The sequence below is a fragment of the Oncorhynchus mykiss genome, chromosome 5 (assembly GCF_013265735.2).
Source record: "Oncorhynchus mykiss isolate Arlee chromosome 5, USDA_OmykA_1.1, whole genome shotgun sequence".
NCBI classification, from domain to species: domain Eukaryota; kingdom Metazoa; phylum Chordata; class Actinopteri; order Salmoniformes; family Salmonidae; genus Oncorhynchus; species Oncorhynchus mykiss.
The window spans coordinates 38,998,255-39,021,901 of NC_048569.1; the positions used below are offsets into that span (position 1 = coordinate 38,998,255).

Consider the following 23,647-nt stretch of genomic DNA (forward strand, 5'->3'; position numbering starts at 1 on the left):
TATAGGATTAGAAGTCGAGCAAGGATTTCTATAACTGCGTTCAATGTTCCTTCCTTGAGACTTTGAGAATTCAGTCATGTTCCCAGAGCTTGTGTAACGGTTGAGGCATTTACATTGAATGTGTTTCGTAGTTATGACAAGTGCTGGCTCATGAAAGTTCTGAAAGTCATTACCTTAAGAACAGTCTTTCAGTCTCTCTCACTTCCTACTGGGTAATCAATTAACAGCGTTCTTGGAATTCTGCAGGTGAAAAAATGATACCTGTATATTGTGAAAGAACTTACTTAGTCCTGTTGAAAGCCACAGCCTCTTCATGATACTCTATTGATGGCTTTTGGCAGATACTTTTCTCGGTGTGTCTAAGACATTGACGGCGAGATATGTGTTTTAATGGCATCGCTGGTAGCATAATGTCTGGCTCTCTGACAATGTGTCAGACAATGATGAATAAATAGATGGTTATATTTCTCATCCATCCTGGTAAAGTGGTTTGGTTTTTTAAACGTGTTCACATCTACTTTCTGGGAAGAGAACCTGCTGCAGGCCCAGTTGCATCTGTTGGGCAAGCGGCTTGGTATTTCTATTCATTTTGAGTTCCCGTTGGCAGAGTGACTGTAGCCATGACTGATTTAAATGCCTATCCCCTTTTCCTTCTTTTTTTTCTGATCTGAAACAAATAAGTACTTAAACGTCGGTTGTCATGGCTTCATGGCAGTAAGCTCATAGTTAGAATAATCTGATTAAAATAAAGCACCATTTTCTCCCCTTTTGAAAGACCCCAATGGGCTTTTTTGTGGCCCGCAGCACCTCAGCTGTGAAGAGAGCGGTTGGGAAGAGGTTTTACAGGTTGGGAATGGCCAGCAACACTGTTGCCTGGTCAGCCCACAAAAAAAAAACATTTCTTCATCCATGCACTTCAAAGGCGGTGAGAAGGAGTGTTTTCTGAAGTTTTGGGCAGCCAGATGCTCATGGCTTCTCAATGACACTGATTGATTGTCCTGGTAGCAGCGGTAGGCCGCAGCATTCACCACAGGATTCTGGGTACACAATCAGCCAATGAAAGCAGGCCTTGCTTTGCCTCATCAGTCTCTAGGGCCTGCATTAGTGGATGCTATAGCCACCATCTAGAGTGGCTCAGGAATTCAATAAGTGAATTATAAAATTGGAAAAATACCATTCAGAGGCTCTGGGAAGAGGATTGCTGTAATTACTTTTCTAGATGTTAAATCGATTGTAAAATCCCATTTGCTATTTTATTCACTGCCATTATGTGATTTCTTTATTTCCTCATTCAGCCTGTGCATTGTTATCCCCTTAATCAATTGCATTGTAAACACCTCAATTATTTTAATTATTACCCTGGTGCCAGCCAGCAAGAAAAATGAAAAAGGTTTACAGATACACCATAAAAGCACTCATTGTTTGGCTTTCCTTCTAAGGATGTTCTTCACAATATCCTCTTTCTTACTTTCTGATGCTTGGTATGAGAAAAGAAGGTTGCCATATTTAAGTAACCAGGCATTTTAGTCTGGGCAAACAGACTAAAACAAGTCATTAAGATTTCTCTCACGTATCTGTGCTTAGTTAACATGGGTTATTTAAAGTCTGAGAGGTGTGCTATGTTACTACCCCTCAGTGATGAGTTAGCGGCCTCTTTTAAACTTGTCAGATATCAGTGTCTTTTCACTGAAATAACTGTCTGTGGGGCAAGGGTGTAACTTTGTGTTGCTTATTTGGGGAGGGGTCCGACATAAAAAACAACAACTGTGAAATGGTTGTTCCTGGTGAATTTTGAAGTGAAATACATCCAAAATGTTCCTGATAATTTGGTCAATATATCCCAACCACAACATTTCTGTATTACTTTAAACTGTTGTTCTAACACTACATTTACACGAACAATTAGTGCTTTTTGAGGTCGGTTTGGTTTTGCTTCGATTATTAAAGAATAATCATGGTTTTCGATTCCAGTTTTGATTATTTATTTTTAGCAAATGCACCATGCATTATGTGGGTTGAATGCTGTAACAACACAGATTAAAACAATTAATATGAGTCCCATGATGGTAGTGAATGTTCATTACTGCTTATCACTTATTAACCATAGAGAGTTATTGATTCACATAACTTTACTTTTAATAAAATATTTTAAAGAAGTTTTCAGTTGTTGTGTATATTACATGTGTTTTATTTGATGACTTTATTATTTAATTCCAAGTCATCATCTCTATAGAACTGCTGGCTATGCTGTCTGACAAAATCACTATTTTAGTAGTTCTTCAAAGTAAATAAGGCGTACTTTAATAACTTCTGAATTCCAACTATCAATCACTTAGATCATGTATTTTCAGGTAGAGATAACTCATGAAGCAACTGCGGTCTATCTCTCTCTCGATTGTGCATTCTTCTCTCTCTCTCTCTATCTCTATCTCCATGTCTGCCCCACACTTATCTAAACTAGCAGGCATAGAATAAACACACAGACCGGACCAGTAGGCGTGCAATGGATTATGGTCATTGTAGTTAAATGTTTTCTTCTCTAAACTATGTAGAATACTAAAACTCCCTACTACATCTCACAGTTCAGTCTTGAAGTGATTCATCTCTAAAGAAACTGTGCAATGTGCTTATTGAGCTCACGTGAAGAAAAAAAATGGAATTCAAATAATTGAACCGAAGTCAGTCAATTAGTTGTTTAAAAGCCGGAAAATAACTGAAATGTCTGTTAATCACTCAGCACTAGTTTACACATTACACAGGCAGCCCAATTCTGTCCAATCAGAACACCTCTTTTGCAAAACCCCTTTAAGTGTCATAACCTATTATGCTTATTTGTATACTTTTCACTATGCTTTTCACCCCCTCTAATTCTGTAGCCTACTAGAAACAAGATATTTTAAAGTTATAATATTACCACAGTTGTCTTTGAACTCCCAAAAATGTGTCCAATATACCCATTAACAATATCACTCATTTTGATAAATATCACTCATGTGCATTACGTCATTTCACAATATAAACTTTCTCCAAAAACATAATTTTCTACATCATTCTTATTCGTGTTTATGAATTTACCATGTAAAATTTGACTACTATTTTATTTGTTCCAAGTTAGCTCACAAAGTTGAGGGTTTGTTAACCTTTCTAGGGCAGCGCACGAAATTAAAAAATATTTAGAAATATGTAACTTTCACACATTAACAAGTCCAATACAGCAAATGAAAGATAAACTTCTTGTTAATCTACCCATCGTGTCCGATTTTAAAAAATGCTTTACAGCGAAATCACAACATATGATTATGTTAGATCACCGTCAAGGAAAAAAAAAACACAGCCATTTTTCCAGCCAAAGATAAGAGTCACAAAAAGCAGAAATAGAAATACAATTAATCACTAACCTTTGATGATCTTCATCAGATGACACTCATAGGACATCATGTTACACAATACATGTATGTTTTGTAATAATGTGCATATTTATATCCAAGAATCTCAGTTTACATTGGCGTGTTACGTGCAGTAATGTTTTGATTCCAAAACATCCGGTGATTTTTCAGAAATACTCATAATAAACATTGACAAATGATACAATTGTTATTCACAGAATTAAAGGTAGACTTCTCCTTAATGCAACTGCTGTGTCAAATTTCAAAAAACCTTTACAGAAAAAGCATAATCTGAGAACGGCGCTCAGAGCCCAATCCAGCCAGAGAAATATCTGCCATTTTGGAGTCAACAGAAGTTAGAAATAACACTATAAATATTAACTTACCTTTGATGATCTTCATCAGAAGGCACTCCCAGGAATCCCAGTTCGACAATAAATGACTGATTTGTTCCATAAAGTCCATCATTTATGTCCAAATAGCCACTTGTTGTTAGCGTGTTTAGCCCAGTAATCTATCTTCATGAGGCGTGAGCACTTCGTCCAGACAAAAACTAGTTCCGTTACAGGTCATAGAAACGAGTTGCGCAGTGGTCTAAGGCACTGCATCTCAGTGCAGGAGGTGTCACTACAGTCCCTGGTTCAAATCCAGGTTGAATCCCATCCTGCTGTGATTGGGAGTCCCGTAGGGCCCAGCATCATCTGGGTTTGGCTGGGGTAGGCCGTCATTGTAAATAAGAATTTGTTCTTAACTGACTTGCCTAGTTAAATGAAGGTTGCAATTTTGAGACCATAAATGTCTCAAAAAATATAAATTGGAAAGCTGAGAGTGCTATTATATAATATCAGTACTTGTTGCATTTACAACTTGTCTAAGTCCTATCGTCAGCTGATTTCAGCCAGTGTATGGCTATGGATTGACTGAATTGTTTGAATGGAATGTTGGCATATTGGCAGTTAATTTGAGAAAATGTATAGACTCATTCCTCTAAAACGGTTTGGCTAGCTAGCTAACAAACCGCGTAGAAAAATTATTCAAAATCATTATTTTACACAATATCTTATCACTGCACTGGCATACCATGGTTGACCAACTCCATGACCAAAATGGCTGACATTTATCCAATAAGAAGGTTCATGTCCACTCCAGTATTCTGATTCCTAATTCTACTGGGCCGACCTCAAGGGGGCCCCCAACCTCAAGAAATCTAAATATATATATACATTTTGGGGGTTGGGTGCCCCCAAAGCCTGTGGGCCCCCCGGCTTGCATGGGCTGCGGGGGTTTGTGGTACGCCAGTGACCCCCCCACCCACTCCGTTGGTTGTGCATGTTGATCTGCCCTGTACGGAGCTCGCGTGTGGCCGGTTGCGCATTTTCCCAGTCTGCCCTGTACAGAGATTCAAACATGCATGGCTTGAGAGATGCGATTGCCGATCGAGTGTGTGTAGCTAGCTACTTAGTTAAAATATCAACAGTACTGCCACAGCAGCATAACAGTTGATTAACACTTGATTTAGCCAACATCATCGTCAATATTCGGTCTGGTTGGCTGATACGTGCAGCAGAGAGATACAGAAAGACACAGAGGTAAATCACAATCAGTAAAAGAAATCGAGCTAGCCAACTAGCAGATTAACATGAATCATCAACATCAATGATCAACTGATATCCCACTCTCTTTTCCCCATGTCAATCGTGTTTTTGGGAGGCACTGTACATAGATTGCTTAAGATTTGTGATGATGAGTGAGTGTGTTGTTGCATAAATAAATAAGCCTACTGCAGTGGCAGTGTCACAGTATCATGATGTTTTGCAGCAGGTGCGCAGATTAAATTCTATATGTCCATTTGTATCTTGAACAACCTGATATTATTTCATATACCGGTTTGTGAAACATTTCAGGTTTGCCAATAGGTCCCCCCACCACCTCAGCCCCGGGTCACACCAAAACCAACTGCCCGGTCCCTCCACTCCTCTTACCCACCACCATCCCACTGGCTTATCTCTAAAGACCAGCACAGCTCTGAGTCATCCCAGTCACACTCCTGTCGTAAAAACAGACCACCACCCAGGTAAATGACATCTACCAACTACAGGCACATCAAATATGTTCACTGCATTCACCTACTCGGTGCTAATGTACTAAATTGAAGATATCCTTCCCTGGAATGTCAAAAGGGACAGCAGATCGGGTCAGTAATGAGTCCCAGAGATCTGCATAGGATTACACCTGCACCTACGGGAGGGCGTAGCTTATTGACTGTGGAAATGTGCCTGCGGAAAGAAAACAATGGTACAATTCCACAGGGAAATTCCTGCTCTGAAATGAGAGTTACTGTTAGTTTTATTGTGTGAAAGTCTATTAAATAATTGTGTGGGTGGTTTGACATTCTGTTTTGACAGATACTCTCAGATATAGGATGATCATGGCTTAATGCAGTTTGTTGTGCAGCAGGTGGCTGATGTTTTTCTATTTCGGAAAGAAGAAGCAGCTTTACTCTCTAGATCATAGCTTAAAATAGACTGCACATTTTCCCCACTGGACTTGCCAGCAGTGCTTGATGTTGACAAGGTGTTCATGCTGTGCACCGTTTCTATTGTTTTCATAAGAACAATGCTTCAAACTACTCAAAAGTACAGTTCTGTAGTATCAGATGAGTAATAGGGCTTCCATAAGGTGCCATGGTGGTTGTAAGGGTTCATAGAACTACAATTGAGTATTCTACCTTTTATCTATACCAGATTTATTTGTGCATATGAATATCAAGATATGAAGCCAATGTGCTTGTGGGAAGAAGTAACAATGAATGAAGATAAAAAGTGGGAAACACCAGAGAAGGAAAACAGATTATTCAGTCTCCCCCTTCATCTATTCGTAAAATGTAAATAACTAGATGTACCTGTTATTGTCCTCCTCAGGTTTTAGTGGTCAGATCCAAATGGTGTACTCTCCGTCATACAACAATGATACACACAGATCCACCAAGCAGACCAACTCCTGTCACCTGATGCAAACCCCAGTGTTTGATGACAGCTTTGCTCCAACATTTACCACTCAGAATGGACTAGACATCTCCCAAAGAGCTCTGTCGTCTGGGCTCACAGGTAATGAAGAGACAAAGTACAATTACAGTACAGTACGGATCAACGTGCATTCATTTGCATCTATCGTATAACAATGACCCCTTGTGTGTGTGCTGCATCCACAGTATACGATCTGCAAGGTGCGTCACAGGATCTGCCGGCGCCAGTGATGTCAGAGGACGCTTATCTACATGTCAGCGGGGTGGACCGTTGCTCTAGCCAGCTCTCCTGTATCTACACTGAGGGTTGACGTCAGCAAATCTATCCACTTCTTAAGGCAGATGCTTTCTTTAATACTCCTACAACAACCCTATTGTTCTTCAGCTCCATGCGCACTGACATTGACCTGAGTGTGATGCCCCTATTGGGTGAGAACTGTAGACAAGAGGAGACATACAGTAGTTTTAATTAATTAAATGGTCAAAATGAACATATACATATCACATATTAACTGATATTATTCAATCGACATTGTTTTCATAATGGCAAGTCATATGGTCATATGTATCATAAAAACTATTCTGAGATCCTTACTTTTGAAGTCTGCAAGATGCTGTCTTCATTCAACTGAGTATCATCCACAAGAGGCTGCTGAGGGGTGAACGGCTCATAATAATGGCCGGGAAGGGAGCAAATGGAATGGCATCAAACACCTGGAAACCATGTGTTTGATGTATTTGTTGCCATCCCGCCAATTCCGATCCAGTCATTAACACAAGCCCGTTCTCCACAATTAAGGTGCCACCAACCTCCTGCGGTAACATCGGAAGTCTAAGCCCACAATAAAATATGCCTCCTAAAGATTGTGTTGTACTGAAAAAAATGACACTTCTGTGGGTGCCTATGGTCTTGAGCTTTGGAGGATTTTTTATGTTTACATTAGTTGAATGCATTTGTACTACAGTTGTATCGAAATATTGTCCCTCCTATTATGCAATTACTGTAGATACCATAAAAAGCACACAAAAGGCATGTTATTTTGTTTTTAAAACGTGTTAGTAGCATAGGAATTATACTGAACAAAAATATAAATACAACATGTAAACTGTTGGTCCCATGTTTCATGAGCTGAAATAAAAGATCAGAGAAATTTTCCATACGCACAAAAAGCTTATTTCTCTCAAATAAATGTTGTGCACAAATTTGTTTACATCCCTGTTAGTGAGCATTTCTCCTTTGCCAAGATAATCCATCCACCTGACTGGTGTGGCATATCAAGAAGCTGATTAAACAGCATGATCATTACACAGGTCTTCAATTGTCTACCATAAGCCGTCTCCAGCATCGTTTTAGAGCAGGGTTTCCCAAACTCGGTCCTTGGTGCCACCCCTGGGTGCACGGCAGCTCATTCAAATAACCAACTCATCATCAAGCTTTGATTATTTGAATCAGCTGTCTAGTGTTAGGGGCATTAAAAAAAGTGCACCCAGGGGGGGGCCCAGGACCGACTTTGGGAAACACTGGTTTTAGAAAATTTGGCCCTACGTCCAACCGGCCTCACAACCGCAAACCACATGTACCCACTCCGGCCCAGGACCTCCACATCCGGCTTCTTCACCTGCGGGATCGTCTGAGACCAGCCACCCGGAGAGCTGATGAAACTGGGTTTGCACAACCAAAGAATTCCTGCACAAACTGTCAGAAACCGTCTCAGGGAAGCCCATCTGCGTGCTCGTCATCCTCACCAGTGGACAAATGCTCACCTTCAATGGCCACTGGCATGCTGTAGAAGTGTGCTCTTCACGGATGAATCCCAGTTTCAACTCTACCCGGCAGGTGGCAAGGGTCGCAAGCATCTGTACACAATTCCTGTAAGCTGAAAATGAATCAACGTGAATCAACGTGTACGACAGTGTGTTCCAGTTCCCGGGAATATCCAGCAACTTCGCACAGCCATTGAAGAGGAGTGGGACAACCTTCCACAGGTCACAATCAACAGCCTGATCAACTCTATGCGAGGCAAATGGTGGTCACACCAGATACTGAATGGTTTTAGGATCCATGCTCAACCTTTTTTTTTTTTTTAAAGGTATCTGTGACCAACAGATGCATATCTGTATTCTCAGTCATGTGAAATCCATACTGTAGATTAGGGCCTAATTTATTTATTTCAAATTGACTGATTTCCTTATATGAACTGTAACTCAGTAAAATCTTTGAAATGGTTGCATGTTGCGTTTATATTTTTGTTCAGTGTAATTAATGTTCTTGGATAAATCAAAGTTCTTTTGTGAGAAATATATTAGAGGAATCTAACCTGAATTGTGTGTGTTTTTCTGCTTGTCAGATTAATTAAATGTTTTAATGACTGAGCCTAGAGAAAATTGAGGTGGCTGTACGAAGGCATGTCTGTACTATTGTACATCATTGTGTAAGAAGGGGAAAAAAGCTTGTAATTTATTATATTTAGTGGCGTAGGTAGATGATTATGAAACACTGACTGTTAATTTGGACCTAAACAATAGAAAATATCTAGAGTGTAAATTACATGTAATTAATGACAAAGTGATGTGTATTACAGAAGTAACCTTAGTTTACTTTTTTCCTAGCTGGCTCTGAAAATGCCCATTATTGATTGGATGGAATAAAGCAATTATTTGTACCTTTTAAAGGTTAAACTGAAACATTCGAATGGCATCGATGGACCATATTTAGAAATAAACTCCAAAAAGTCCCTCATAGTAATGTCTAATAGGTTCACTATCCGTATCTGTGAACTGTTAGGCTAATGAAATTATGTATAGCCTTTCACTAAAACACAAGATTTTACATGATCTGGCTGCAGCTTCAAGTTTAAATTGGCTTAAAAATGACAAATTCACTAATATCTCTGTGTTTATATGGTTTGTGTTGACTGTGTCTGTGTGTGAGAGAGAGAGAGAGAGAGAAAGGGATGGATGGATGGTTGCCTCCTTTCTTTGTTATCTCAACCACTCTTTATCACCTATTGGTGCATGGTAGTCCCGCCTTGGGAAATAACCTGATTCAATGAACTAACGCGATTATTAATGTTGTTTGCCATGTTGTATTGTGCGCATAATGAAACATTCTGTGATATTTCTATTGCCATTTTTCATACATTTGAAGACTTATTGAACCAAGAATATTGTGATCAATCCACCCTAATGTGATGATGTTCTGAGTAAATGAAAGATGAAAGATTCACTAACGTTATATTGATGTTAATTCATTTTAATACCGTTTATAATACCAAGCAGTTTTTATTTTATAATAATTGTTTTCTTCTTATCAGGAGCACATACATCCATTTATCAAATAAACCTTAATATGCATCCCTCCAACGCTCCCTCATCGCAGCTCCTCCTACAGAATATTCTGTTAGGTTGCGCCCGGTGAGTTTTATAGCAACTGTTGCCCGGTGAGGCAGCGCCATAGTCACCGTAGTCCTGGCGACTGTAACCCACCAACAACAACAACCTTTCGTTCCATCATTGCCACCTCCACCATCCTCACTTCATCCTCATCAACCAGTCCTCAGCCCAGGTTTGAATATACTTACTATTTCTAACAGCATCTGTTTTCTCGATTCTTCGCCAAAGCATTTTACTTTATGTATTAAATGTCTAGCTTGCTAGTTTTGTCATGAGCAAGTTAATGTCTGCCCTCCTTTATTAGCTACATTGTTAACGATAGTTAGCTGATCTGATGTTCAATTGTATTTCCTTCCAGTACTTGTTAACGTTGTTAACGTTAAGCACATTGCTTTCTTCTATCTGCGAAAGTAAACTGGCTACCTAATGAACCAGGCTGTTAACAGTACGTCAAAAAAAATATGTTTCTGTTAGTTAGCTATTCTACCCGAGTTTGCTGTGCTGTTCGTCGGCTGTTCAATGACAGCTAACGCTCGATAGCTAGCGCGATAGCCACCGTAGATAGCGTGTGTTGGCTAAGTTAGCAACGCAACTAAACGTTAGCTAACGTTACAGAGCAGGTGTCTGATTTATGTGTCTCGTTCAATGACCGCTAACTTCCTGGTGTGATGTTGGTGGCTGTCAAGATACGAAACATTTTCAATAATATTATACAAGATATAACTACTTGCTTTGGCATTTTGAATAAATTCGAACTGGTACCACCTCATTCAGCAATTGCTAATTGAGGTTAGCAGTAGCTTCTCCCTTTTGTCTTGGCTAGCCAGCTAGTTTCCTTTGTGGCTAACGTTAGCTTTGCGAAGCAGGTGCCACAAAGGCTTCGTCAGCTAGCTAACGCTGTTAGCGAGAGCGGATAGCCACGCTAGCTACTTTAGCTAAACCTTCAATTTGTATTGATCTCAGGTCTCTTATCACAAACCTTTACCCTTTTAACCAGCTAGTTTCATAAATTATATCCCATCTAGCTACAGCTAGCTAGGTGGCCAGTTTGAAATGCCTATGGCACAGTGCATTAGCTAGCTAACATTTTTGAAGCTGATACAAAAAGTAAAATCAATAATAGCTGTCACGTTGACATTTAGCAACAGTTGCATGTGTGTCTCAGAGAGATATGTACGTTTGAGCAGGTAGAAGAGTGAAGTAGAGACTGTCATCTTAAAGACAGCACATAATAAATGCAGCAGTCATCTGGCTGTCATAGGGCAATTCCATGACCATGGTAACTGAATTAAGCCGAGACTTCCATCTTTTACTTTAAAATGTATGCCATCAAAAACCATTTCAAAGTTTAACAAATCAAATGACTCTATGCAGAAGGACTACTTTGGACAATTTACACAGAATCATATTTTTTTATGCAACCATATTTTCCTAAAAATAATTGGGTGTCCGTTATGACATGACACCTTGGGCTGTATTTAACGACCCTAACTCAATGGTAACTCTAAGCACTGGTGGTAGACCTATAGGTCCTGTGGTGTGTCAGACATATTTTAGCTATTTTCACAGGTGGAATTATGAGTGCAATAGCTGGTCATGGTGCGAAAGGACTGGGTTTTGATGAATAAACAAGTTGTGGGTGTGACAAGGGTTTGACCACTCACTCGCCAATCAACGCAACAGGTTCCATGGCTTAATACTGCAGGCATTTGTCTCAAGTTATGTAGGTTATTGACATTTGCATTGTGATAAACTCCAGTTCAGCTGGGTGCATGGAATATTCATATCCTGGTCCATTGTGGATTGAAACTGCAGTTTATTAAATAGCATAGGCTACAGTAACAAGTAATAGACACAGTAAAAATTAAAACAATCCAGTGTTTGCTCAATAGCCTATGTTTGGAGTGTTGCAGTCAACCTTGCTATATATAGGGAGTAGAAAATAACATGGCTATATACAGGGAGTACCAGTACCGAGTCGTTGTGCGGGGAGGTGTACGACGTATTTGAGGTAGTGGTAAAGTGACTACACAACAGGATAGATAATAGACAGTAGCAGCAGCGTATGTGGTGAGTGTGAAAGTTTGTGAGTGTGGGGCATCAGTGTGCATGTTGTGTGTGTGTGTGGGCATATGTAGTGTGTGTGTGTTGGGATGTAAGTACTGTACAGCCCAGCGTGTGTACAGTCCAGTGTGTGCGTAGTCGGTGCAAGAGAGTTAGTGCAAAAAAGAGTCAATGCAGGTAGTCCGGGTCGCCATTTGATTAGCTTTTTAGCAGTATTGTTTAGAAGTCTTATGGCTTGGGGGTGGAAGCTGTTTCAGGGTCCTGTTGGTTCCAGACTTGGGTGCATTGGTAAAGCTTGCTGTGCTGTAGCAGAGAACACTGTGGCTTGGGTGGCTGGAGTCTTTGACCATTTTTTGCGGCTACCTCTGACACCGCCTGGTATATAGGTCCTGGATGGCAGGGAGCATGGCCCCAGTGATGTACTGGGCCAAACACACTACCCTCTGTAGCACCTTGCAAACATCCTTTTGTCGGATGTCAAGCTGTTGCCAAAGCAAGAAGTGATGCAGCCAGTCAAGATGCTCTTGATGGTGCGGCTGTATAACTCTTTTAGTATCTGAGGGCATTTGGCATGGGCCCTCAGGAGCCCCCATGCTGTGGGTCAGCATGATGGATGTGTTGTTGCCTACCCTCACCACCTGCAGGCGGTCCGTCAGGAAGTCCAGGATCCAGTTGCAGAGGGAGGTGTTCAGTCCCAGGGACATTAGCTTAGGGATGAGCTTCGACTTCACTATGGTATTGAATGCTAAGCTGTAAACAATCAACAGCATTCTCATGTAGGTGTTCCTTTTGTCCAGGTGGGAAAGGGCAGTGTGGAGTGCAATAGAAAATGCATCATCTGTGTATCTGTTGGAGCGGTATGGGAATTGGAGTGGGTCCAAGGTGTCTGGGATGATAGTGTTGATGTGAGCCATGACCAGCCTTTCAAAGCATTTCATGGATACAGATGTGAGTGCTGCAGGATGATAGTATTTTAGACAGGTTACCTTGGCGTTCTTGGGCACAGGGACTATGGTAGACTGCTTGAAATATGTAGGTATCACAGACTGGGCCATGGAGAGGTTGAAATCCTGGGCTCGAACCAGCATCTGAAGTGTTGCAGTTCCTTAGACTGCTGCGCCAGTCGGGGGCCAAGTGAGCTGATGTTAGACAGGTAAATTGCCGAACCTGGCATTAGAGCTGTAAAATGCCAGTGCGCTCATTTTTAAAATCACGAAATTGCAAACTAACGTGTGTTTGACACTAGTGGGTCCTTAAAGCCAGCTTTAAAAAATGGAGCCATTTGAGTTTGAAGAAATCTCTTTTGGTTATTGAACTACAGTAAGTGAAGTGTATTTACACCCAGTAACAGAATTACATTGTGGGTCCCTGATCTGTACTACACAGAAATGAATAATTATGGATATGCATTTCATTCTCTTCATGGTGATGTAACCTGAATATGTACACAAAGGTAGAAATATGCAACATCCTCCTTTGCATATACCTCATGGGTGTTATTCTACACACTGACTATTATTTTAATGAGCTCCACCCGAAACAAGACCACATTTGGTTGGTCTGGACCGGACCAAATCTGAAACATCATAGCTGTCTGTTTCACAAGTTTGGATATCACAGTACAATAGAGCACAGTAGAGTACTAGCGGGCTGTATCACCGCCTGGTATGGCAACTGCACCGCCCTCAACCGTAAGGCTCTCCAGAGGGTAGTGAGGTCTGCACAACGCATCACCGGGGGCAAACTACCTGCCCTCCAGGACACCTACACCACCCGATGTCACAGGAAGGCCATAAAGATCATCAAGGACATCAACCACCCGAGCCACTGCCTGTTCACCCCGCTATCATCCAGAAGGCGAGGTCAGTACAGGTGCATCAAAGCTGGGACCGAGAGACTGAAAAACAGCTTCTATCTCAAGGCCATCAGACTGTTAAACAGCCACCACTAACACTGAGTGGCTGCTGCCAACACACTGACACTGACTCAACTCCAGCCACTTTAATAATGGGAATTGATGGGAAATGATGTAAATATATCACTAGCCACTTTAAACAATGCTACCTTATATAAATGTTACTTACCCTACATTATTCATCTCATATGCATACGTATATACTGTACTCTATATCATCGACGGTATCCTTATGTAATACATGTATCACTAGCCACTTTATACTATACTATGCCACTTTGTTTACATACTCATCTCATTTGTACATACTGTACCCGATACCATCTACTGTATCTTGCCTATGCTGCTCTGTACCATCACTCATTCATATATCCTTATGTACATATTCTTTATCCCCTTACACTGTGTACAAGACAGTAGTTTTGGAATTGTTAGTTAGATTACTTGTTATTACTGCATTGTCGGAACTAGAAGCACAAGCATTTCGCTACACTCGCATTAACATCTGCTAACCATGTGTATGTGACAAATAAAAATTTGATTTGATTTGATTTACTACAGCACATCAGAGTAGAGTATAGTTCAGTACATTATACTGTACTCTTCTTTAGTGTGGTCTACTGTACTAAACTCTGCTGTACTGAACTATACTCTACTTTTCTGTACTGTACTGTGCTGTTAAACTTGTGAAACATAGATGTCTATGATTGGTGACCAGACCAAATCAGAACCAGTCATGGTCCAGACCGGACCAAAAACGCCCGTGGACAGTGAAATCAAGGCCACGGCGGGCTGACCAAATTTCAACTACTTTTCAACATCCATGGACGTCCTGTGTCGGTCGGTGCTCAGTGGGTGGGGATGCTGGTTAGAGTAAATAGAGAGAGAGGGGACTCATGGGTAGGTAACATTGAGGGGTCTACATATAATACACAAATGGCCGAAGGAGCGCAGTGTTGCAATGTCGTTCTTTTGTCACAAAATGGGGCAGCTCCGTCATTTAACCCATTTTTTTTCCTACCTGGAAATCGAGACCCGACTTATCATTCCTTGCAAAGACTGAGGGGCAGTATTGAGTGGGTTTTGCAATGGAAGTCGCAACCCTTTGTGTCAATCACATACTTTCCAGTATCCCTTCTGGTATAAACACAGAAGAGATCGATGTTCTGCTGCTTCGTTCTACTATTTGAAACCTTCCTTTTTTTGTGCTTTTTATTTCGAGATTTGCTAAGCGCAATTATTTCTATGTTTAGTTTGGAGGAGCGTCTGTGCGAGCTGGTGAGACAATACGAGAACGTTTACAACCCTTTGATGCGGTTGTATTCAGACAAGCAAGCAAAAGACAACAGCTGGAGGGAGATATCACGGAATTTGAACACCGGTACTGATATCAAAGAAACATGGAGAAAGATTCGGGACCGGTATGTTCGCAATCTGAAAAAGGTGAAGGAGATGAGTAGTGGGTGTCTGCCACTGGTGTCTGTCCTACTGATTGTCAGGCAACTAGATTGGCTTCGTGTTCACGTGAAGCATCATCAGACAGACACCAATATGTCAGATACGGTATGTACTCGTCACGCAGCCCAGTCCTTTTGTGCAGTCAGTGTGTGTGTTTGTGATCTTATGTTTAGCAGACCTTGTTAGAACATGTGAAATCAGCTCTTTTCTGAATGGGCAAAATTGTGAGTGTGGGAAATGTTCAGTGGCTGTGTTATCATACTGACTGACAGGGCTAGTTCAAACACCAGAAAACCTACAGAGGGGTGTGTGTGTGTTAATTAGATTGAGATGTTTATGAAATCATTTCTTTTGGGTAAACATTTCAACTCAAAGGAGTCCATGGAGATGGTTTAAGATTGCTTGCATTGTATTCACCATCTGCTTTTGTGGTGTTTTGGACAGTCCGGAGATGGAGCTGAGCCCTGAGGGGCCCCATCTACAGGTGGTTTATCGCCCCTTGATTCATCATCTCCCCGGCTAGCAAAGACCCGTGCTCTCTGCCCTGCAACTCCATCAACCTCCATCCCATCTCCCCGGGCCAGCTCCAATGACCGGAAGAGGAAGACCGCCTGGGATCCGCAGCAGTGTCCAGCAAAGGCTGTCTACGACGTCGTGGTACCAGGGATGGTGTCTATTCCTGCTGATCAACGTCTCTTGTTTGTCTCACTCCAAAAACGATTGTGCTTTAAAAAATATATATTATTCATACATTAGGGTGGTGGGTAATTTACTTTTTATTTTTTGCACGTTTTTTTATACTTATTTCCTCATTCATGTGTTACTGGTGTTTACTTTGTTTTTAAAAAGTTTTTATGTTGCACTATTTTCTTCATGTGGTAGTAAATACATATCTAAAAAAGGTCTGCAAATGTCTGGTTATTTGTACTTATACTGTACAAATATGTAAATGCAACATGAGTTACAGTTCACATAAGGAAATCAGTCAATTGAAATAAATGCAATAGGCCCTAATCTATGGATTTCACATGACTGGGCAGGGGTTCAGCCATGTGTGGGCCTGGGAGGGCATAGGCCACCCACTGGGGAGCCAGGCCTTGCCAATCAATAATTTTTTTCCCCACAAAAGGGCTTTATTACAGACAGAGATACTCCTCAGTTTCATCAGTTCTTAGGGTGGCTGGTCTCAGACGATCCCGCAGGTGAAGAAGCCGGATGTGGCGGTCCTGTGCTGGCGTGGTTGCATGTCGTCTGCAGTTGGGAGACTGGTTGGACTGCTAAATTCTCTAAAATGGTGTTGGAAGCAGCTTATGGTAGATAAATGAACATTCAATTCTCTGGCAACAGCTCTGGTGGACATTCCTGCAGTCAGCATGCCAATTGCCCGCACCCTCAACTTAAGACATCTGTTGCATTGTTGTGACAACTGCACATTTTAGTGGCCTTTTATTGTCCCCAGCACAAGGTGCACCTGTGTAACGATTATGCTGTTTAATCAGCTTCTTGATATGGCACACCTGTCAGGTGGATGGATTATCTTGGCAAAGGAGAGAATGCTCACTAACAGGGATGTAAACCAAATTTGAGAGAAATAAACTTTTTGTGCATATGGAACATTTCTGGGATCTTTTATTTCAGGTCATGAAACATGTACCAACACATTGCATCTTGGGTTTTATATTTTTGTATTACTGTTTTGAATCAGTAATCTTGTACTGCTTTGTACATGAGCTATGTAGATGAGGTTAGTGTCTTGGGGGGAAACCGATCGCTGCCCACACCTGCCCGCTCATCTAGTATCACTTCTCTGTACGGTTCTGACTTAGAATATGTGGACAACTACAAATACCTAGGTGTCTGGTTAGACTGTAAACTCTCCTTTCAGACTCGCATTAAGCATCTCCAATTCACCACCAGTCTACAGCTGGACACTCACCCACGTGCAAAAGCAGGAAGGTCTCCACTGAAAGGCCACTCACTACACATGACCATGTACAATCTTGTGTTATGTAGATTAAGTTAATGTCTCAAGGGTCTAGCCTGGGCAATTATTTTCCATGGAGGGCCACATTAGAATATATTTTTGCCATCGTGGGCCAGAATCATATTACAGGATTATACATGTGTATGACTGTGCTGACATATATCTACTGTATATCACGTCCAGATATGCTACTTATTCAATTTTTTTAACATGCACAGAAATAAACCACAATGTTCTCCTTTTGGTAGGTATTTTCATAATTTAACATGCAATGAACTACACAGAGCGAAAGTACACTGTGCATTCAGCACCACGGACAGAACTCTTGTTAATGGTTATGCACAAAAACACAGAGAGCTCAACATTTACATTTAAACTACTCAATCAGCGTGAGGAGTGAAGTCTCTGATGGGCATTGACTAGAGCAGTGAAATCAGTTATAGTTTCTGACGTCGCTATGCGTCGGAGGTGAGAATTAGTAAGAGATGATCTGTGCCTTGACTCGTTATATTTCATCACTGAAAATGTCTGTTCACATTCATAGGTTGACCCAAACATCTTCTGAGCATGACTCCTAATCTTTGGAAAGTTTTGTTCATCGAGAGATGTATAGAACCTTGTCAGTGACAATGTGATTGTTTTGAATAGTTCTCCAATCTTAAATGCAAGTAAAACTAAAATGAATGCTCTAAAACCGATCGCTGCCCACACCTGCCCGCTCATCTAGTATCACTACTCTGTACGGTTCTGACTTAGAATATGTGGACAACTACAAATACCTAGGTGTCTGGTTAGACTGTAAACTCTCCTTTCAGACTCACATTAAGCATTCCAATCCAAAATTAAATATAGAATCGGCTTCCTATTTCTGCCAAACATACCCTCGTAAAACTGACTATCCTGCCCATTCTTGACTTCGGCGATGTCATTTACAAAATAGCCTACAACACTCTACTCAGCAAATTCTATGCAGTCTATCACAGTGCCATCCATTTTGTCACCAAAACCCCATATACTACCCACCACTGTGACCTGTATGCTCTCGTTGGCTGGCCCTCGCTTCATATTCGTCACCAAACCCACTGGCTCCAGGTCATCTATAAGTCTTTGCTACGTAAAGCCCCACCTTATCTCAGCTCACTGGTCACCATAGCAGCACCCACCCGTAGCACGTGCTCTAGCAGGTATATTTCCCTAGTCACCCCCAAAGACAATTCCTCGTTTAGCCGCCTTTCCTTCCAGTTCTCTGCTGCCAATGACTGGAACGAATTCCAAAATCACTGAAGGTGTAGACCCATATCTCCCTCACTAGCTTTAATCACCAGATGTTAGAGCAGCTCACAGATCACTGCACCTGTACATAGCCCATCTGTAAAGAGCCCATCCAACTTCCTCATCCCCATGCTGTTATTCTTTTGCTCCTTTGCACCCCAGTATCTCTACTTGCACTTTCACCTTTTGCACATCTATCACTCCAGTGTTTAATTGCTAAATTGTAATTATTTCGCCACTATGGTCTATTTATTGCCTACCTCCCTTATCTTACCTCATTTGCACACACTGTATATATACTTTTTCTCTATTGTGTTATTAACTGTATGTTTGTTTATTCTGTGTAACTCTGTGTTGTTTGTGTCGCACTGCTTTGCTTTATCTTGGCCAGGTCGCAGTTGTAAACTAGCCTACCTGGTTAAATAAAGGTCACACACCACACCACACACGCATTTACGTATGTCCCCATTACCAGTAAAACATAATCAAAACCTATTTCTTTTACCTTACTTGCTGTGCTGTTTCGTTGTTCATTTGTTCAGTTGTTATATTCAACCAGGATTTCATCATACATGTCAAGCAGTGAAGTTTCAGCTCTGTCTGTCCGTGACCTCTCTTCCTCGGTGCGCACTGTCACGGTGTCCGTTTCCATCTTGTCCAGCTGTGTATGGAACATCTCACATAAACCCTGTTTCTTGTCTGCATCGACGTAGTGGTCCTAGTACCTAGCATCGAGCATGGTGGCGACAGAGTAAAGAGGCTCAGAGAGAATGCCACCGAATCGCTTGTTCACAGCTTCGAGGACTTTTGTACGTTTTAACACCACGGTCTGTGTCGGCAATTTTGTTGAGCAGGCATTTCAATCCATGACAGGGGGTATCACACGGGGTATCACATCTGCTGCAGATGCAGTTGATGAGCTTGTTTCTCGAGTCAGTTGTTCGAATGGCGCTAGGAGTGTGTTCATGTTTCCAGGTTTCTAACATGTTCTCAAATGCCATTGAAATGGCAGTATGAGAACCAGCTCATTCTTGAGCATGCAATATGGCTTTCCTCAGTACGAAATCCTCGTCGACCCACTTTGCTGTCAGACTCGGCTTGCTCATGGGGCTGACATCGCTGGTCCAAATGTCAGTCGTGAAGCTAATAGCAGTGACGCCCATAGCAAGTAGCTCATTGATGTACGTTTCAACAACACTGTGGAACTCCGGTAGGGCAACATCTGAAAAATAATGTCGGCGAAAGCCAACATCCGAGGACGGTTGATTGTCAAGGGCAATGAATGCCATTATCTTGCCGTTAATGGATTTTGCTGAAATGTTCTTACTCTTTCAAATGACTGCTCGACTTGAGCTTGTTTAGTTGTTGGAAGTGTGAGCTTAGTATTTTTCTGCTTTTGTTCCGTGTAGCGCTGTATTTTTCGTGGCGTCATTACGTCATTTACTTATGTTATAGGTATGCACGTCATCTACTTATGTTATAGGTATGCACGTCATTTACTTATGTTATAGGTATGCACGTCATCTACTTATGTTATAGGTATGCACGTCATCTACTTATGTTATAGGTATGCACGTCATCTACTTATGTTATAGGTATGCACGTCATCTACTTATGTTATAGGTATGCACGTCATCTACTTATGTTATAGGTATGCACGTCATCTACTTATGTTATAGGTATGCACGTCATCTACTTATGTTATAGGTATGCACGTCATCTACTTATGTTATAGGTATGCACGTCATCTACTTATGTTATAGGTATGCACGTCATCTACTTATGTTATAGGTATGCACATCAGCTTTGACATCGGTTTTGCACATTGGCGTTAAAAAAATAATCGGGCCTCTGCCGATGTTGGCATTTTTAGCTAATATTGTCCGATTCCGATATGCTCACCGATATATCATGCATCCCTAGTTCAAAGCGCGCAGCAGCGATATATACGTCTCTAGTGGTGTTGGAAGGTGGGTGAGATTGTTGGCTTCTACTTGGCGGGTCAGGAGGAGTAATGTTTCCTTGAAGGCTTTGATAAGGCTGTACATCTGATGTGCAAAAAGGCCCTTCCCTTGTAGTTTGGAATTCAGTTCATTCATGAGGCCATGATGTACATGGTGAAGGCAAAGTCAGCCAACCATTCTTTGTCTTGCAGTTGAGGGAAATCCATATATTTTCCTTTCATTTGCAAAAACTCAGCAATCTCCGACTTCAGGTCCCACACCCTTTTAATCACCTTCCCCAAACTCAGCCATCTCACGTTTGTGAGGTAGGGGAGATCTGCATGACCTGACTTTGTCTCTTCCAACAGTGATACAAACTGCCTGTGGTAAAAGATTTTGCTCTTATGAAGTTTACCACTTTAGTGACTGTGTCCACAACATGGCTCATTTTCAGAACACATTTACTGAGCAGCTCCTGATGAATAAATGCAATGCAGGAAAATAATTTTCTGATCTGGGTTCAGCTCAGCTACCTGATCTGGTATCCTTTTCAAAAGGCCAACACTTTTTCCTGTCAAGTTTGGGCACCCATCAGTGGTCACACTGGATACCTTTTTAAAAACTCAGTCCCAGCTTTGCCACACACTTATTAAAATTAACCTCCTCCAATAAACATTTCCCCGTGGCTGTGCTCTTCATTGACTGCACTGAAGCAAGCTCCTCTGTAATGTCAAAGTCTGGGGTTATGCCTCATAAGAATATCAACAACTGCGCCGTGTCACATGCATCACTGCTCTCATCCAGGGCCAAGGAGAAATGGGTGAAATCCTTTACCTTGTCTTTCAAACTGTTGTTCCATATTCTCTGCGATGTCCTCGACATGCTGTGTCACTGAAAATATTTCCCTGTCAAGACGAACAAACAGCTCTTTCTTGTCGGGGCAAAGTATTGCTGCAGAGTCAAATAGACATTCTTCAATGAATTGCCCTCAGCAAATGGCTTGCTATGTTTAGCAATTTTGTGGGACAGTACATAGCTAGCTCTCGCAATTCCGTCGCTTGCTGAATGCAGTTTTGTGCAACTCTTTCGATGCACTTGCCCTCTGCTCAGAAGACATATTCCTATATCTCTCTGCATGCTTCGTCTGGAAGTGTCGGGACAAGTTTTAGTCTTTCAAGACCGCAATTCTCTCTTTGCACACTAAGCACACTGCTTACACCCTACATTCATTGTCTAATTTCCTTTTCTTGAAATCTTTTAAAAAAAAACACATATTTTTGCGCAATTTCTAGCTAGCTAGTATTTGTAACTGTGATGTGTGGGTGTCAGCCTGTCAGTCACTGTCTGTCCTCGTGCAGTTGCTATTTATACGTGCCTTCAAAATAAATGTCCCACGAGCGGTGGGAGTTAAATCATTACACAAAGGTGAGTATTCATTGGGCTTTTAATGGTCTTTTAAATTTTTTTTTGAACTAGGCAAGTCAGTTAAGGACACATTTTTATTTACAATGACGGCCTACCAAAAGGCAAAAGACCTCCTGCGGGGATGGGGGCTGGGATTAAACATTTAAAATAAATGACATATAAATATAGGACACAACACACATCACGACAAGAGAGACAACACTACATAAAGAGAGACCTAAGACAACAACATAGCAAGGCAGCAACACATAACCACACAGCATGGTAACAACAGAACATGACAACAACACGGTAGCAAAACAATATGGTAGCACCACAAAACATGATACAAACATTATTGGGCACAGACAACAGTACAAAGGGCAAGAAGGTAGAGACAACAATACATCATACAAAGCAGCCACAGCTGTCAGTAAGAGTGTCCATGATTGAGTCTTTAAATGAAGAAATTGCGATTAAACTGTCCAGTTTGAGTGTTTGTTGCAGCTCGTTCCAGTCACTAGCTGCAGCGAACTGAAAAGAGGAGCGTCCCAGGGACGTGTGTGCTTTGGGGACCTTTAGCAGAATGTGACTGGCAGAACGGGTGGAGGATGAGGGCTGCAGTAGATATCTTAGATAGGGGGGAGTGAGGCCTAAGACGGTTTTATAAATGAGCATCAACCAGTGGGTCTTGCGACAGGTATACCGAGATTACCAGTTTACAGAGGAGTATAGAGTGCAGTGATGTGTCCTATAAGGAGCATTGGTGGCATATCTGATGACCGAAATGGTAAAGATTATCTAGCCGCTTGAGAGCACCCATACCAGCTGATCTATAAATTACGTCTCCGTAATCTAGCATGGGTAGGATGGTCATCTGAATCAGGGTTAGTTTGGCAGCTGGGATGAAAGAGTAGTGATTACGATAGAGGAAACCAGGTCTAGATTTAACTTTAGCCTGCAGCTTTGATTTGTGCTGAGAGAAAGACAGTGCACCGTCTAGCCATACTCCCAAGTACTTGTATGAGGTGACTATCTTGAGCTCTAAACCCTCAGAGGTAGTAATCACACTAATGTGGAGAGGGGCATTCTTCTTACCAAACCACATGACCTTTGTTTGGGAGGTGTTCAGAACAAGGTTAAGGGCAGAGAAAGCTTGTTGGACATTAAGAAAGCTCTACAACAAGTAGAGTGTTTAACACAAAATGCGGGGAGGGGCCAGCTGAGTATAAGACTGTATCATCTGCATATGCATCTGCATGTTGTTTTAATTTGAGTAACAAATACGCTTTTCAAAACTTCACAGTCGCAAATGATTTGATCTGATTTGATCATAAACAAAAATGTATATCAATAAAAACACTAGGCCTATAAGTAATTGGTAGGTCTACGTTGTTACTTCTGTGAACTTGTATTATCCTCCCTCCTCATGAGAGAAATTAGAAAATATCTTTAAAGACATGTGCTTTTGGTAAACTTACAGAATCATTTGTCCAAAATGAAGTACAAGTGTTGATATTAGTTGGCTGGGTTTTTTACTTCAACATCATTGTTTTGATGTATTACCTTAATAATACTTTTTGAGGTAGATGTTTTGGAAGAACCCTTTTCCATCTGTTTGACCAGAAATCAAAGCCATACATTTTTAAGAAGGAACATTTTATAAAAATGTATCAATGCCTTTTATTCCCCCAAAATATAGACTCTCTGCTTTCATTTGACACCCAATTTGATATCCTCTTATGAACTTCACATGTTGGTGCTCATGGGTCCTTTTACATGGAAATGTATCACATTCCTTTC

At 41.3% G+C, this 23,647-nt stretch overlaps 2 protein-coding genes across 3 annotated transcripts in view; both read left to right on the top strand.

Annotated features, from left to right (window-relative positions):
• glis3 (GLIS family zinc finger 3) overlaps positions 1–7,562 on the top strand; it is a 32,379-nt gene extending 24,817 nt beyond the window's left edge. Inside the window, exons 9-11 of the mRNA XM_021602768.2 lie at positions 5,291–5,460; positions 6,308–6,493; positions 6,598–7,562. Coding sequence (XP_021458443.2) covers positions 5,291–5,460; positions 6,308–6,493; positions 6,598–6,722 — 481 coding nt within the window. The 3' untranslated portion in view covers positions 6,723–7,562. The remainder of the gene's footprint in view (positions 1–5,290; positions 5,461–6,307; positions 6,494–6,597) is intronic.
• A 2,230-nt stretch (positions 7,563–9,792) lies between these two features.
• rfx3 (regulatory factor X, 3 (influences HLA class II expression)) overlaps positions 9,793–23,647 on the top strand; it is a 56,463-nt gene continuing 42,608 nt past the window's right edge. For both annotated transcript variants that reach the window (XM_021602769.2, XM_021602770.2), the window contains exon 1: positions 9,793–9,976. The gene's annotated coding sequence lies outside the window, so the exon portion shown is untranslated. The remainder of the gene's footprint in view (positions 9,977–23,647) is intronic.